General features: G+C 35.9%; 2 protein-coding genes across 3 annotated transcripts in view; one reads left to right on the top strand and one right to left on the bottom strand.

Annotated features, from left to right (window-relative positions):
* Nucleotides 1-13,194, top strand: part of LOC142353713 (importin-8-like) — a 371,797-nt gene that overhangs the window by 224,075 nt on the left and 134,528 nt on the right. The gene's annotated exons all lie outside the window — the stretch shown is intronic.
* Nucleotides 1-13,194, bottom strand: part of LOC142353712 (ileal sodium/bile acid cotransporter-like) — an 88,656-nt gene that overhangs the window by 69,265 nt on the left and 6,197 nt on the right. The window contains exons 2-3 of one of the 2 annotated variants that reach the window (XM_075406043.1): nt 12,083-12,582; nt 6,255-6,544 (exon numbers count right to left, since the gene is read on the bottom strand). In XM_075406043.1, the coding sequence (XP_075262158.1) occupies nt 6,255-6,544; nt 12,083-12,371 (579 nt within the window). In that variant the 5' untranslated portion in view covers nt 12,372-12,582. The remainder of the gene's footprint in view (nt 1-6,254; nt 6,545-12,082; nt 12,583-13,194) is intronic. The other variant, XM_075406044.1, reaches the window with a different exon arrangement.

Raw genomic sequence — 13,194 nt, 5'->3', positions numbered from 1 at the left:
TGGGTATTTAGATGGTAAAACAAAAAGAATTTTTGGTATAGCTTGCCTAGCAAAAAAGTCTATTTCAGTCTTACTATTATTCTAAGGTGAGGGCCTCGGGCCCGCTTGAGGTGCACCCCCCCTGCCCCGTTGAGACGCCGGTTAGTCGGTTTCCCCCCCGCTGGGATTTTGTGCACCTCATTTGTGGGGACGTGAGTTTTTTTCCGACAGTACGGTTACCAGCATCAGACGGTTATCATCCAGAACAGACCCCTGATCATTCTATTCCCATCCGGAAGCGACCTCTGATCATACTATTGTGCGCTCGAAAGGGGCCTATGATCATACCATTCCCATCCGGAAGCGACCTTTGATCATACCATTCCCATCCGCAAGTGACCCCTGATCATACTATTCCCATCCGGAAGCGACCTCTGATCATACTATTGTGCGCTCGAAAGGGGCCTATGATCATACCATTCCCATCCGGAAGTGACCCCTGATCATACTATTCCCATCCGCAAGCGACCTCTGATCATACAATTCCCATCCGGAAGTGACCTCTGATCATACCATCCCCATCCGGAAGTGACCTCTGATCATACCATCCCCATCCGGAAGCGACCTCTGATCATACAATTCCCATCCGGAAGTGACCTCTGATCATACCATTCCCATCCGGAAGTGACCTCTGGTCATACCATCCCCATCCGGAAGTGACCTCTGATCATACCATCCCCATCCGGAAGTGACCCCTGATCATACTATTCCCATCCGCAAGCGACCTCTGATCATACCATTCCCATCCGGAAGTGACCTCTGATCATACCATTCCCATCCGGAAGTGACCTCTGATCATACCATTCCCATCCGCAATTGACCCCTGATCAGACTATTCCCATCCGGAACCAAAACCCAGACCCTGTAATTATGGTCTGGGAACACACCGTGTGCGTTGAACTTCGGATGATCAGAGGTCACTTCCGGATGGCACCTCAACCTGGGTAGCCCCCCCTTTTGCAAAAGGGGGGCAATTGTTGAAAAGATCCAGGTGTTCTTTCAGAATTTCATGAAAACAGCAAGCAACGAACTATAAACTTAAAAGTTGTTTCCTTGTTCTAAGACGTTTTGAAATGAATTCAAAATTTTTTTTCCATAAAATGTTTCCCATATTTAAAACAATTGATGCCGTTTCCTCAATGAGGCTGGACAAATTTTACCTTTTCATTCTTTATGCTAACAGTGTTTGCGCTGCAGTTTGAACCGATTTGAAATTTTCCGCAGATGTTGATCATTCAATTCAATAAAGAGAACGGTGATGTAGAATGAATTCTTACTAATAGATTACTTCATTTCAATTAGCCTTTATATAAAGTGCCAAATAGCATATTTTATTTTATGCTTCTAATTTTCTAATTCCAGACTTCAGCCGACTGAAACAAAAAGATGTTTAGACAAAAAGAGCGACAAGGCAGATGTCAGTAAAAACAGCAACATCTTGCTCCGATAAAATACTTGCCTCACTTATCTTGCCTCTCTATTGCTTCTGAAGGAGTAAAATTTTAACAAACACTGACACAGTGTCAAACCTCGAGTCTTCTTTAACATATTTCTCTTGTTATGATTATCATAATTTTGAGACGTTTTTTATTGTGATCTTTCTTCCATTCACATGATTAGAAATTATTAGCTCTTAACCACTTAGCAGTCTTCAAATTATTCGGTCGGCACAATAGTTTGGAGGTAAAAATGTTTAGTCACTACTCAAATTGATGCCTTTTCATAAAGAAAACGTTGACTTGTGGAGCGTTGTGCTTGAATTCATTCCATTTATTTAAAATTGACATTTTAGTTCAATGAATTTACCTTTTTTCTGCAGCAATAATAACAATTCTAAAAATTGAAAACACTAAAGCTGGCAACAAACGTAAATAATAAAAACCATTTTATTACCTGAAATGATATATAAGATACACCGTGCAGGTAGTGTATGCAACAAATAAATAATAAACAGAAAAGTGATTCGTATGAGAAACACAAAAATTCAATAAATGGATAGGAACAGCACACATCGTGCACAAAAATTAAATTCACGCGAGAGTAATTGGCGGAATTGAATTCGGTCCGGTTCACTCTTGAGTTGTTGTACAAAATGAGCTTTTTAATTTTTGTTGGCTGTAGTACAAGAGTTTGACAACGTTTCATTCGCAGTTGAACTTTCATTATCTTATCCTATACCACAATTGATTAATCCGAGCTCAATTTAATTAGATCTAGCAACAATTTTTAAATTATTGATCTCATCCCGTTGTGACAAGGAAATCTTGCCGCTGGAAGACGGATGCCACAATTATTTTTAAAAACTCGCTTGCATGTTTTAAAAAAATTGATAAATTTTCATTCAATCATTCAATACTTCCGTGCAAACAAACTGATGATCAATATTTCAAAAACTCAGTTTAGCATTTTTTGCAAACCCCGTGCCTCAGACTATATAAAAGACCATGAACTCAATATCGAAGGGAAATCATTGAAGCAATCAAAAATTATCAAATTCCTTGGCATATTGCTCGACAGGCATTTAAGTTTTGATGAACAAATCAACAAAATGCTTAAATCTATGGCAGCGGGGATTCAAGCTATCAAAAGCTTACAAGGTGCACTGCCAGAACCAACTCTCATTGCTCTCCTGAAAAGTCTTGTATTGAGCCATATACATTATCCATGTCTCATACTGAATGGTATCACAAAAGAAAACCTGCTAAAACTAGACAAACAGAAAAATTGGGGGTGTCGTGTGGCCGTTAGGAACAAAGAGAGGTCACTTCATAGGGTGAAACAATTTTATTCAATCCCCACTGCCCAGCAAATAATATCATACCGGTCCATTAGCTATGCAGCACAACTTGTTACAAACAGCACGAAAGCGTTTAGAACGCTCCAGTTCCCAAAATTCTCATATAATACAAATAGCAGAGCAAAACTGTGGCTTCTTCCAACAAAAGCAAAAAGCCTGTACCTCTCCAAATCATACCTTTTTAGCACTATTAGCCGTATTAACACTCTAAGACCAACAGTAGAGTTTGATAAAATGTTAAAGCGCTCTCACCAAACACGGAACAGAAAATTTAAACAAGCCATCCTCGCTGTCGACTTGGGCATTACATAAAAAGTACAATTATTACAACCCCCACCTGAATATTAGGAAGGATGAGAAAAAAATTGTGAATCTAAATATCTTCATAACCGACTCTACACATTCTCTCTTTTCCATTTCTCACTTCATTTATTAATATACACTGTGTTTTCTAGATAACAGTTAATATAGTAACTGACAGACGACGGAATACAATAAAGTGTTTTTCTTCTTCTTCTTCAGATTGTTAAAAGAATTATACTTTCTGCGATTGGAGCAAGCTCAGAAGGCCCAATTTAATCGATTTTTTCGTAGTTTGTTGAGGTAACGTTTCAGTGGGTTTATCATTGCGTGTAAACATTTTCACCGGAGCGTAAATTTTTTGCAATCAGAACAATGTTTTTGAAAGCTGTACATAGGGTTTCTGGATCGTATATTGAGAAAAAAATCTAATCTGATTTTTTAATCTTGATTGAAACGATTTTATATGCAGGGTTGTATTAACGAGAACGAATTTTGTACTGACGGTAGATTTTCAGGCGATTTAGAATTCAGTGCGTTGCTATCTTGTCATTTTTGATCAAGTAATCACAAATATATGCTTTGCTTATCGTTAGTGATACATCTTTTGTCATATAATCGGACACATTAATGATAATCAGTTCGCAATTTAAAAGGAAAATATACTATCAATTTTGAACGAACTGTTTGCTCCCATTTGTTCAAATTCAGGTCTCCAATTATGTTCAGCAGCTTGTTTTGAGATACTGCCGATCAATGCCTCTAGCTTTTCGACTTTATAGGATCAAGGCTCAAAATTTTCTAGGGGAGTAAGTCCTTGGAATAGTAAGAAAGAATGACTAAAAAAATTGGGTGAGTCAATTGAACCCACACGCTTTTAAAATTTTCATTGTAACGTTTCATAACTTTCAAAAATACGTTATGGTCTGTTCGTAACTTTACATTAATTCTATTAGATATAAATAACATTACACCTCTTTTCTCAGCATTGCCACTGTCCTTGTTATAAAAAGACCAAATGATTTTTCTGTGATTTGATTGGCAGTGAATTTGAAAACGTGTTCAACCAAGCTTAAACGAGACTATATATTTATTTGAGGCCAATGTCATAGACAGATGTTCATGTTCAACAGATTTCTTCGACAATTTTGATGTAGATATTTTAATTTTTTTTGGATAGTCCTCTACGCACTTTGTATTGTACTTTTTGTTTTGGCCAGCGCTCAATTCAACGTCTCCACAAGAGTCGAGGGTTAAGAAATAAATAAATTGAGCAAAAAATTGAAACTAAAATTATTACAATTTGAAGACAATGTTTTGAGTGCTTCTTGCCTGGCAGATCGATTCTTTAATTGCAACCCCAGAGCATGGGTGGAAGAAAGACCACCGATCTTTCTAACAGAATCAACCAGATTATTGGTATTTTAAAGCTGAGCCTTGGATCCGTCACACTTTTCAACCAACAAAACTTAAGCAATGACTGATTTAGTTCAAAATAAGAATGAGTTTGGCAAGTTTTATACAAATTAGTTTAGCGCTACGGTTTTCAATAAATGTCCATCGGCTGCGCATTAATATTATTTGTTGCTACAAATTTTTTTAACGCAATAAATTATCTTTTACAGCCAGCATATACGTGTAACTAGTTGAGGTTGTCAGAAGGTAACTTAGTAGGTTTTTAGGCATTGGTACGTTACGAGAATGTTTTAGGTGAACACAATTGTTGTAAGGTTGTCTGTAGACCTGCAGCTTTCCATTAGAGTGAGGAGTTTTGCGAAGAAATTCGTTGGGTTTAAGGTCTTGGAAGCTTGAGTCGTTATCAAACTTCTCCAGCAGTTACACAACTCATTGAATTCATCAATAACATTTTTTTCGGCACTATTAGTGAGAGGATTTTTTACGAGTGGAACCTAGTCAATTGCAAACAAGTCCGGTTTAACGTTGTTTTTACATTTTATAGCCAACTCGTTTAATTTTGAAAAGATATCACTAGCAGATTTATTAAATTTTACTATGTTGTTAGTTCCGTCTTTTAAAAACAAGTTTCCATCTTTATGTTGGAGTAGAAATTTTTTATTTTGATTTTTTCTTTGGTGTTTGATCCTCTATATCCATGGACAATACAACTATTCAGAAGGCTTTTGTCGTCCTCAAGTTTTGCTACAATACTACTTCGAAAAACTAATTTGGTTGCCCCTTTTTTTGGTTGGGTGTGGCCTTGAACACCGAAACCTGTTCACTGAACAAGCTCTTTTACTTTGTTGAGGAAGCCCCCATAACATCTTCACCTTCACCTGCTATACTATCTTTAGTCATTTTGTACTCAGCTAATTTTGTGATAACTTCACAAATAAATTCCTACTTCGCCGCAATTTTTTGAATAAATGCTTATATAATTCATTTTTACAAAAAATGCATTTCTTAATATTCCCTTAAGATTAAAAAAATAGATAAAAAGATCCTGGCAGCAGTTTCTGCAGTTTCTTCCTGCTTCTTTTTTCAATTTTTATGCCTTGATGAAGAGAAACTCATACCCAAATTTTACGAAAATAGCTTTTCCCCAGAGCTTGCTAGTGCTCTGGTGTCAATCATAGGCCAAAATCCAGTTTCACCCATGTCTTCAATTTTTAGTAGAAAAACAGCAAGAGTTCGAACCTCGACAGATAAATCTTCAGTCGATACAATTCGACAAATCCCATTTCCAAAATCACTTTTGAGAGAATCCTTTATTGCCGTACCTATCATTTAACTCAAGTTGTGGGAAGCTCTTTTCAATAGCGTCCAACATTTTAGTTTCAAGTTAGAACCCTATAATATTGTCTCGCTCGGTTGTTCTAAAAACCTTTACTCTCTTCTTAAGCAAATCGGTAAAGAGTAAATTGCTATATAAACTGTTATTGATAGTGGGGTCATAGGAGCCACCGCTGGGGGTGAGGGGCGTGGGATGGGATGACATGGGAGGGGAATGGACCGGCTGGGATGAGACGGGTTGAGAGGAAGGGGTGTGAGGTGAGGGATTGGATGGAAGGTGAGGCGAGGAGGGGGAGGAGAGGATAGAAGAGAAGTGATGAGAGGGGGGGGGGGGGAAGTTGATAGTATAAGATCAGTTTCTACTTACAGGTGGTAAAATCACGAACTGACACAGAGCAGCTGCAATCAGAGGCTTCGGCCTCATTAGTATAAATCTGATATCTCTCAGAGAAATCTCAGTTCCAAACAGAACATTCAACAAGATCAAAACTGTCATCCCAATGTAAGAGAAAATTGGGTCTAGCCACGTGGGTTCCAATAGCACTGTGACGTCAACTTGCAGTTTGTTGTCCTCTTGGGGGTCTTGATTGGGTTCTCCATCGACTGTGTTTACCGTTGGAGAAGATTTTCGGTCTTCACATAAGATGATCTCATTGCCTTAAACGTGCAGCTTTATCGAGTGAAGTCAATCTGCTTCAAAAGACTTAAGAATTTTAATTCGAAAATAAAATCCACTTAATGTTGATAAACAATTTTTCTGAAAATCCTCATATTTTATATCTAAATATAATGAACTTGTCGTTCAATTAGTTCGTCGTTCAAAATTTTAACTTTTCATCAGCGAAAAAACTCCAACGCACGATACTTAACCGGCGGAATTTTTTTAGAATCATGGTCAACGAAGAAGTATATCTAAAAATTCTAAGAAAGCAGTCTGTGAGATAATTCAGTTACGCAAATCGTTATCAACTATAATTTTTTCTTCCGGAGTGACATTGTTAGTAAAGTATATCACAATTTGAAGTTAGCTGTCATTTTCAAAAAAATTCAAAACATTATCTTAATTTTTGCCTTCTGTTTACTATTACACGGACATTTAAGAAAGCTGAAAAGGGAGTTTATTTAAGCCTTTATTTAAGGGAGTTTAAGCCTGTTTTTAAGTGTTTGTGGACGGAAAAAAAACGAAATAGTTAAGTTTTGAAATATTTTTCTACTCTTTATTACGTTGCGTCAGAAAGTGGAAACTTTGCAAAATTAAAATTTTAGATGAAATTTAAAAAATGGAAGCAATTGAGCCCCCCGTTATGAATTATGCTTCTTTCTCTTCCTAAGCAACATTGTGATCGCAGTAACCATTCGACGTTAATTTAAATTATAAAATTTCAAAGCATCATAAATTATTTATCATTACACGGACACTTGAGAAAGCTGAAAGGGAGACGAAACTTGTATCTGTATCTTTTTGGTGATTCTGATACTTTGGTAATAAAATTATCCGTTATGAATTATATATTTTTGTTTCTCAGACACTTTTTGTTCCGACCCACTTGTGGGGGGAGGAACTATATACTCAAATGGGTGTTTTTGATCAATCAATTTTGACCGATCGATATATTCATCGTAGAGCATTGCGACTCTTGTCATTAGAAAGCGCATCTACCGTAGAAAACAGAAATAACAAGATTTTTGCATTTTTGTTTTTTAAAGGGAGTTATCGAAGTTTAAATTTTTGTAAATAGTAGATAAAAATCCGTTGTTTTTATTGAGTTTCCGTATTTCTTGACCAAAATTGTTGGCAAAAATGTTATTGGTTTTCCCGTTAGCAATAGAGTGGGCTGGGCTGACCGATTGGTGTTGACCCATTATTTGACAGATTGGCGTTGAACAATACCGGAATATACCGGAAGTAGATATCTGACATCCACTGTAACAATCTTTGCAAACTACAGAAAAAAATTTATTTGTAATTTTGCTTCGCATAGTAGTCTTTGTCAATTTTGTCTTTTTTCAAAAAATAACTCAATAATTTTTTAAAATGAATCATTTAATTTTGGCTAGAAGAAACATTTCACTTGCTATTTGATCTAATTTGGAAACAAACAGAATAATAATTTGCTTTTGTTGCTTGCTATTCCTTTTCAACCTCATGATTATTTCTTATTAACAAAATATCCAATTGGGTTTTCAGGGAGTTCAAGCTGAACCTATAAGATGGGTTCAATTCTCATCTAATGCCTCTTACGACTTTGAAAATGATTGTTTTTTTTAAATGTCAATTAAGTTTTGAAGTGTGCCAATTTTTTAAATTACATTTGTGTATACATGTAGCTTAGTCTCAAAACATAGAGGGCAAAAATTATTCCACGTGATTTAAAACCCAATAACGATTTTTTACTTAACTAATCAATGGTTTCTTGGTTTTCTTTCTACTAAGTTTCAAAAACGTTTTGTGTTTTTTTGCATATTTACCTATATTTGAGTTTTTTATTTGTTCTCTTTTAAAATTATCATATAAAAAAACTCCCATTGGCATGGAAAGAAAGCGCAAAGAAATTTTTTGATAGATTTCAGCCGTCAGCTTATAGTTTTTATTGCTGCGAATCCGTTCTCTCGCAAAATTTTTTTTGGTTCGCCTCTAATAATCGTTTCGTTGTTGTCATACGGCATGCATATTCTTGACAAAAAAGTGAAATTTTCTAGGTTTCTACTGATTTCAGTAAATAGCTAACCGTTTTCTTGATTTTCAATATATTTTTTTCAGAAATATTTTTTCACTTTCTATTTTTTGTTCTAATTGTCGTCCGCAAGTAACTTAGCCTCATCATTGACAGGGCTCATCGACTTCCTGTTGCTCAAAACAATATTTCTGGTGTTTATCACGTTTTTGAGAGATGTTTTGTCAGAGTTTTCGATACTGTAAAAAAATAAGTGATTTTTTGTTGTCTTTTCAAAAAACAATTGAAAAGAAGACCCACTAAAATTCAAAGTAGACCAACGCAAAAAATTCGAAATTTTTTTGTCAATTTAAAAATTTCGGTAGTTTTCAACCCTAAAGTTTGGATGGCTTAAACACTATGGTTTTGATGAGTTTTTCATGAAATTTTGAGTTCTGCCCTTATTTATTGTTTTTTGTCATCTTATGATTCAGTCTCATTATTAGTAATCACAGCTTGCTTCCTAAACTTCCTTAATTTAATCTACTCTGGTTTTAAGTTGAAAGACTATAATTTGGTCAATTTCCAGAAAATATTTGTATTATAAAGACGCTTTCATCATTTTTTGTCATTTCTGTAGTTTGTTCTCAGTACTGACAGGTCGCAGCTTACCACTAGGGCATCAATTTTGCATCCTCTTTCTTGTTATTCAATCCTTCAATGATTTTATTTTCAACTAATGGTTTCTTGGCAACTGAAGAAATGTAATGTTCTTCAGGAATAGCCTATGATCTTAACTGTTGCGACAACAGTTCCTTGTTACTTTGACCTGTTTTTTCCGTTTTTGCCGTTCGTGTTGTAATCGTCTGACAAAATATGAATAATGAGAAGTCTCAAAAGCTTCCTGTGAAGTATAAATTGACTTTCTTAATGAGTTGATATGTATTGGTTTAAATCTATTTAAATTGAATGTTTTCAAAAATAGAAACGCATAATCTAACTTTGCCCATTTTACTGATATTTGTCGACCTGTTACCGAGTCTAATTATAGACAGGTCTCATATATTATCGAACGATGTATAGGTTAATTAGTTGAATTCTGATTTTATCTGATTCCATATTCGTTTTGTTGATTTTTTTTTTCAAAATATTGACATCGGGTTTTGGTTGTGATTATTATTTGCTACTTTTTGTTTTTTATAATGTTTTATCTAGTACTCTCGTTAATGGGAAGTCTCGTAAACCCTCCCAATCCAGTATTATTTTTATCACTTAGTTGTTTGCTGAACAGTTTGTGAATATTTGGAAGCATTCAATCTCTTCCTCAGTTGGCAGACAAATAAAAAGGTGGATGAGCGGGGTGGGAGCATTCCGGCCTCTTTATTTTAAACTATCACAATTCGAAGTCAATCAACCTTCATTTTCTTCAAAGGGTTATCTTAAACACTCTTTGTTATTATTACACGAAATTTAAGAAAGTTGAAATAGGGATAAGTAGCTTGTATTTAGTTTATTTTGCAAAGCAAAAAAATAAATTTTTTTTCTTAAATACTCGTTTGCTATTAATTTATTTCAGTAAGTGCTTAATTAAACAACATCTTATTTTTTTGTCGTTTTATAGAACTGTCTGCCATACAATTCAAAAAGTGTAAGGGACTCCTCTTCACTAACTTACAAACCGCGCTGTCCATAATGAGATAAATGCTTCCCTGGACACCTATTCCTGAAATTGGGAGTTCAGAGGTTCGTGTCTCGTATAATATTACCTGCAATGTTGTGGTCAGACGATGGCAATAACTTAACTTGATCGCCGAATAAACTCAGGGAAATTTTGTAAGTGGAACATTGTCACCATAGCATCTGAAAACTGCCTGCAATTGTGTAATGTCGAATTGTTCAATGCAGAGTGTCTATGAGAGATTTTCACGGAAATTTATATTCTTAATGTAAACATTTCTATGTTCACAAGGCGTCTTGGATCATATAATGAAAACTACCTTTTTCTTGTGGAGGAGGCAGTTTATATGCGTCAACTAACGCCCATAAGTCAAAATCAGTGCAATGTTAACGCTGTAACGCCAACTATCTTTCTCGGGAAAGGAATATTACTACAACGTTGTTATCGCCACCGAGAAATTATCAAACTCTGAGGTGAAGCCGAGGTAATATGATAACTTCGAGGGCGATAACAACCATGTGCTAAAATTTTCAATCAACAACTGTTGCAATCATCTTCGTGTTTAGACTACAACTTTATCAAACAGTTCCATCACTAGACTACGAGTTCATCACCAGTCTTTCATCGCCATTGTTTACTTAGTGACAGTGGCGATAAAAGAGTGTGATAAACTCGTAGTCTAAAGCTGATGTGTTTTTCCGGTGTCGATCAAGCATTAAAATTTATTACACTGGCTGTTTTTTTAGCTGCTATTAAAGCAACTGGTGTTGATCAATTGTTTCCCCTCTGTAGAATACCGGTTAAGGCTGGCAGCGATAAGTATGAGCACCGCAAAAGTTACTCCAGTGCGCAATCATGCGCTATCCGAAATTAGTTGCGTTGGATTAAAGAATACGTTCTAACAACAGACCATAGAACCAAGTGGTAAACGCCTGCTGCGAAGGAGGTAAAGACTCCGTGTAATAATTTCAAAGGCTAGCTCGAATTTTTAACAGACTACTGCTAGGACAGAGCTGCAACCGTTCGGACAACGTCGCATGCTCAGCCGTTGTACGTACGTCGACTTGATTGTCTTCCAGTTTTCCCATCTTTCTCTTCCACGCCAGAGGCGTTAACTACAGCTTCGTTAGAAAAAGTGCAAATTTAGAAATCTCTAAGCTGATCAAATTCGGTTTTTTAATTATGTACAGAATTATTAAAATTTACATGGAAAGGTCGAAAAAATTTCTTAACTATATTTAAAGGGGTTGCTGACGAAATACGAACCAATCTTCAAACCAAAACATCATAAGAGAGCCTGCTAAAAATCATTAAAAAAGTTTTGCTTACCGTCTAAGATCCCTGGTGGCACCCGAATGAAAAAGACCGCATAGGTGTTTTTTATAATTCAGGTTTTGGTGTAGTTTTGAAATACAAGTGGTGTCAGCGCTAAAAGCCGCAAGATTATGGAAGGCTGGTGGTGAATGCCTTAAATATATGCACGCTTGATGCGTTGAAAAGAAGGTATTGCCATTTCGGATCTATTCTGTTTTGCCCCCCTCCCCCAGCTTAGTGAGCTAAAATTTTTTATGATCCCCAGGCGCACGTGCTGTTTTCGTATATAATAACCTGCTATGTAACAATATATAATTTGTAACTGGGGGTCATAAAAACACTGGGGAGGATGAAACGGAATAGATCCGCCGTTTCTATACGTAGATCTTACATAATTTGCTATATCTTGTCAAGTAAAACCAGATCTTTCTTTACAAAACATGGGAGATATTGATAAACATGAGACAGACATTGTTAAGCTAAAGTTATGATAAAAGTTTTCAGTAAGATATAAGTTCCCCCAAAATTCAATAAAATATAAGTACTCACCAATTCTCTTTGTTGTGACCATAAAAGTAGCATTTTCTCCACTCTGCGATAATCTCTTCACATTCACAATATTCCCGTGAACAGATTCACACACCACATCCGTCAAACTTCCACCTCCGATAGGAACAATAATAAACTTTAGCGAATCGCCATCGTACATGTAACTTTCACCCGGGTTCCGTTTGTTAATGAACTCCAAAACTTCGAAATCAACAACTGATAAACTGGGATAAACAACAGCAATCAGCAATAAGCAAGTTGCCAGTAAGTAACAGTTTGTTATCGTCATAATGACCGGCTATTTCACTTAAATATAGTTAAGAATAAGATTTAAAATTACTTTCAGGGTTAGCTAAAGTTATTGATAAAAAAGGGAAAAAGTTGACTGTGGAAATAAAACCCCAGTTGTTGCTTGGTAAATACACGCGTATAGACTAGACCCATAAATATGGAAAAATATAAACTTAAACAGGACTTGTTTTCTTACACCACCAACACACCTATGGGCAATCAATTCACACAACACTGCTTGATCAGATTATGCGCCATTTTTTTTCTTCATTTGGTCAGTATTCTGTGGAAATAGTTAGCCACAGATAGTAATACTGGCGTATCCGCCACTATTATAAAAAGCGCCGAAAAGTGTTAAATTCAGTTATGGGCAGTTTTTTTCTTCAGTGGAATTAGAACCGGGGGCGGTAAGGGTAGACCGGATTTCTAGCTTTCCAAACAGGAAACCAATTTAAATTGGATGTATGCAAACTCTGTAATGCTTAGATAACCTTTTCACTGTCTTTTGAACAAACCACTATATTTGATCGATTTTTTTTCAACCTCAACTCAACTCAACTCAACTTAGTTATGTGAAAAAATTAACCTTAAAACTTAGAGCGCGGGGGTGTAAGGGAGAAACCGGATTTCTATACCCACATTAAATTCTTCAATTCCAATACTAAGAATTGAGAAAAGCGTGTCCCATAACGTTGAAATATATTCCGTAGGAAAAAGTTGAAACGCTAGCGAACGTTCGAAAAACTCTAGGCATGTTTATGAACATTAATATTGCAATATATGCGTGTTTTAAGTTCGAACTTTGACCTTTGAAACGTTCG

Source organism: Convolutriloba macropyga, chromosome 14 (assembly GCF_964194025.1).
Source record: "Convolutriloba macropyga chromosome 14, txConMacr16.3, whole genome shotgun sequence".
Lineage (NCBI taxonomy): Eukaryota > Metazoa > Xenacoelomorpha > Acoela > Convolutidae > Convolutriloba > Convolutriloba macropyga.
Note: the sequence above shows the minus strand (reverse complement) of the source record. Positions and strands in the feature narration are given on the sequence as shown.